The 4,624-nt window shown below is 48.3% G+C and overlaps 1 protein-coding gene and 1 non-coding gene across 2 annotated transcripts in view; both read right to left on the minus strand.

The window, feature by feature from the left end:
• The window catches only part of ZNF777 (zinc finger protein 777), a 30,065-nt gene that overhangs the window by 15,960 nt on the left and 9,481 nt on the right, over positions 1-4,624 (minus strand). Inside the window, exon 4 of the mRNA XM_011365534.2 lies at positions 1,879-2,085. Coding sequence (XP_011363836.2) covers positions 1,879-2,085 — 207 coding nt within the window. The remainder of the gene's footprint in view (positions 1-1,878; positions 2,086-4,624) is intronic.
• On the minus strand, positions 312-430 carry LOC111743361. The gene has a single exon (XR_002781651.1). It is a non-coding gene; the product is annotated as a 5S ribosomal RNA (ribosomal RNA).

A 4,624-nucleotide genomic window follows, 5' to 3' on the forward strand; every position in this document is an offset into this window, starting at 1 on the left:
TGTTTGTGTGAATCCGTTTTTTTTTTTTTTCCCCCTCTCTGGAGCTTGCAGGATAGCCTTTGTCCTCAGTGGCTCTGGAATTTCTCGCTGAACTATCTAAGGTGTGGGCCTATTTCCATCCATTGTTCTGCGCAGTTGGTGGGCTCCTTCCATCTGGAAAACCATGTCTTCCAGTGCTGGAAACTTTTCTTGAATTATTTTGTTGCTGATTCCTTCCTTTCTGCTTTTGCTATTCTTTTCTGATATTCCCATTATCTGGATGTTGGACTTCCATCCTTTCCCTTACTTTCTTTTCTTTTTTTATTTTTTAACGCCTACAGCACCTGCTCTTCCTAGGTGGTCTCCCATCCAAGTACTAACCAGGCCCAACCCCGCTTAGCTTCCGAGATCAGACGGGATCAGGTATGTTCAGGGTGGCATGGCTGTAGACGTCTGTTTTCTTTTTCGTCTTTTTGTTTTATTTTGAGATGTGTACTCAACATTATCATCTAATACTGCTACTGAGTTTTAAATTTGTATTATTATATTTTTAATTTACAAGAGTTTCTATTCTTTTTTTTTTAAAGAAAAATAAGCATTATATTTTTTTGTCATGGATGCATTCATTTCTTTTACATAAGGATTATATATGTATGTTTTATATACGTATACACACACACACACACACGCACACACACACACACACACACATATATTTAAACATTCTTCTTTTCCCTCTCTGCAATATCTGTTTCCTCAATATTTATTTTTCCTGCCTTTTTTCCTTTGGTCTCTTATGTTGGGGCTTTTCCCTAACATCTTGTGGTTCCTGGTCACCCGTTTATACTAAAGGTGGGACACTCAGAAGAGAACTGAGCCTGGTGCACTCAGGCGGGGCGGGCTGACTATGGCCTCCCAGGAGGACGACTTCGCCAGGTCGTTTCACTGGGAAATCTCCTGGCTGGACCCAAGGTCTCCAAATCCAGCTCTTCCACTATCCTGCCCCAAGGGTTTATCCCTGGATGTCAGCATCATCTGGGGAGCTGGGTTAGGAAAGAAGGCTGGAGATCTCAACATCTGCACGTCAGGTTTCGCTTATTCCTTGTTTTCAGCATGGTACCCCACCCTCAGTTGTGCCTGGTGCCCATGTCCGGAGACTCTCCTGTATTACTTCCTCTCCAGAGAATAGGCCTCGGTCACCCACCGGGGTTGGAAGAGGCAGATGCCAGGACTGGGGGAGGTGACGAGGGGAGCGGTGCCTTTAAAGGCCTCTTTTAAGAGAAGTTCCTCGAACCCTCTGTTGTAGCCTCACCTTTGCCCCCATTTTCAAAGACACTGGAGTCTCTGGTGCCGATTCCTAAGCCCCGAGTGCAGGGGGCCGGGGAGAGTGCAAACCGGGCCTGCTCTCAGCTTTCCCCAGTTCCGATTTTGATTCCGCTTTCTAAGAAACCAGTAATCATCCAGCATTTGCTTTTAGGATTCCAAAATTTGGTTGCTATTATCTCCTTATTCATTCTTTTTAAAGTCCCTTCACTCTTGTTTTAGGATTGTGGGAGGCGGGAGTACACACACGTTCGACCTGCCATCTTTAACTCAAAGTCTTTAGTCATGCATTGTTTTTCAAAACAATAATTTTTAGTCAGTAAGACTGATATGTGCTCACTTCAGAAAACTGTACAAAGCATAGAGTAATATGAATTTAGCATGCTTCCAACCAGTTTTTTCCTGTCTTTTGTTTATATCACTGACTTACGGTATTTCCATGTTCCATTTCTGTGTCTTGAATTTCTCCTATCAAATGGATCATTCCTATCGATATTTCCAACAGGCTTCCACGATCTCCATCTTAAGCAAACAAGAGACCCCAGCGCCCCAGCTGCTGCCCGTGTTTCCACTCACAGCTGAACTTGAAACCACCACTGATATGAGCTTCCTCCCCGTCACTCCACAGCCCACTCCGACGGCCTCCGCTGCTACACGCCACCACAGTTCTCTTGCTAAGGTCACTGCCGCTGCCCATGTGCAAATCCAACGGATGCCTGTCGGCCTTCGCACCGTCACACCACACTGCGGGGTTCAGCGCCGCGGGCCGCACCCCGCTCTTCCCTGAAACACCAGCACGGCACCACCCTCACGTCTCGCTGCCCTCTGGCCGCTCAGTCGGTTTCCTTGGATTTCCTTCGTTCCTCCTTCTTTTCCCAAATCCTACCACTGTGGCTTTCGACCTGGCTGCGCAGGAGAATCACCTCAACGCTTTTTTAAAAATACAAACTCCTGGACCCCACCCAGATCGATACATTCCAAGTCTCCACACCTGGGTCAGGGCTGCCACGGGCCTGGCCTGTGCCCTTCCCTCCTCCCCCTGCACCCCGCGCCGGCTGATCAGTCTATGCTACCAGCGCCCAAACGACTGTCTCTACTCATGTCTCTTTAAAAAAAACTCCTTCACTCAGCTGCTTTCTCAACACTTGCTTCTTAATGCTTCACAGGGATGTCAAACCTGACATGTTCTCGTCATTTCCCGAGATCTGAACCTCCTGTTGTCACCCGTGTACCCTCTTCCTCAAGTCACAGCCCTGGGAATCAGCCCTGGCGCCCCTCCTCCCTAACATTCAACATCCGCTGATGCCAAGTCATTCGCGTCTACTGCCAACGCGCCTGGCGGGTATCCACCTCTCCCCCGGGTCAGGCCGCGGCCTCCTACCTGGACTGCGAAGGAGCCTCCAGCTGTCTCCTGGCTCCAGTCTTTCCTCCCTCCAGTGCGTTTTTTTTTTGGAGCAACTAGAACCCTCCAACTGTTCTTTAGGTGTCCACTAAAAACCCTAATTCCTCAAAGAGGCCTTTTCTGATCTCCCACCTCACTAAGGTCTTCCGTGCTGTCTCTCACTGTCCTGGACGCTGGTCTTCACAGCTCGTCAGAGTTGGTGACCCCGTGTTTTTACATATGTGGGTGTTTTGGTAGTTAACACAGTACCTGGCACAAAAGACATTTGACGAACTACATAATAGAGATACAAGTGAAATTTACAGTATAGAAACTCTTCATAAACAGGATTTTTGTGGCCGCATAACAGCCTATCATAACATAATGTAATATTTGTACATCTTCATCCACACTTTGGATTCTTTCCCAGGCCATAGATAGATTCTCAGAAAGGAAACGATTAGGTCGAGTACATAAACATTTTAAATATCTGAAAAACATTTTAAGAATAGAAAATATTAAGTTGCTTTCTAAAAAGACTGCAACATTACACACAGCGTACGAGAATGTGGATCTCTGCCATGCCTTCCGGTGTGTTTTACGCTCTGCTAATTTGTTAGGCGAAATGTTACCTGGCTCCTCCAGGCCTCCACTGCCACCCTTCCGGGGCCATGCCTAGGAGCCCCAGGCTGAGTACGTTGAGAGCAGGGCTACTATCTGAACCATCCTTGGGTCTCCTCACCCTTAGGGAACTAAACCATAGATAATAGTCTCGTGAATGAATTTACTTAGCCAGTTAATAAAATTGCCACGTTAGGTCTATTTAGAACTACGAAAATGCTCAATTTTCTAGACTTTTCCCCTTGGTACCACATCATTGGGTCTGGCCCAGGGCTGACTTTGCAGCCGCCCTTGTAAGGGAGAAGACACATGGACACATGGACAGCCAGGTCACCATCGGCACGTTCGGGGCGCAGGAAGTGCAGATGCGCAGAACCGCCCTGCTCTCCAGAGGCCAGGGCCTTTGGTTTCACACAGAGGTGCGAGTCTGAGGCCATGAAGCAGTGGTTCCCATGTCCTCTCCTGTCCCCCTCTCAGTGCAGGCTCCAAGTAGCTGGAGATGGTTACTGGGACAAAGGGCGCATGCCAGCCCTTTGAGTCGGCCTCTGTACGGCCACCGCCCCCACAGAAGCTCAGGCCATGGATGTGCATGTGCCAGAACCCAGGCCGGGGCAGGGTAGGTGAGGTTACTTGCCGTTCGATTCTGGCCCCACTCTGGGGGAGGCCCATCTATGACGAGGGTGTGACGAGCTCACGATGCTGCCACTCCAGCCCTTCTAAGAAGATGCTGGGAGAGCAGCACCTGGACTACAGAACTGCCCTGGGACATCACACTGGATCTTAGATTCTGACCATCAGTTACCTCTCTCACGGTCTCATTCTTTGCCTTCTTTCTTATTTCTTCTGCTTTGAATCTATTCCCACTTGGCCCTTCGTATTGAATGTGGCCAAACAATTCAAAGTTACTTTCCCCTAAACAAAAGATCACTCTGCCATGTGCCACATTTTGTCCCTTACCCCCAATTCTCATCTACTTTTAAATCCATCTTTTTTGTCTGCCAGATGAATTCAGCGTCAGCCTTTCTCCTTGATTTAAATCTCTAGAACGTAATGACACTGATTTCTCTGAAAGACACCAGCACTTATTTCTCCACGGGATTCTGTCTCTTCCGTAAGCTGCCTTCACTCTTAGTCCATGGGGTTGACTTCGCATCCATGTTTCTGGGCCTCGTCCCTGGAGCCAGTTTACAGGTCCCAGAACCAATGACATGGCTTCATAACAAGACCTGACTGTTGGCCCCACAGTGGACGGATTATCCCCCATCACCACCAGTGGTGTGAGGCTGAAAGAGAGAAGGTCCCCCTTCATCGAGGGCCTGC

The sequence above is a fragment of the Pteropus vampyrus genome, unplaced genomic scaffold (genome assembly GCF_000151845.1).
Source record: "Pteropus vampyrus isolate Shadow unplaced genomic scaffold, Pvam_2.0 Scaffold112, whole genome shotgun sequence".
Lineage (NCBI taxonomy): Eukaryota > Metazoa > Chordata > Mammalia > Chiroptera > Pteropodidae > Pteropus > Pteropus vampyrus.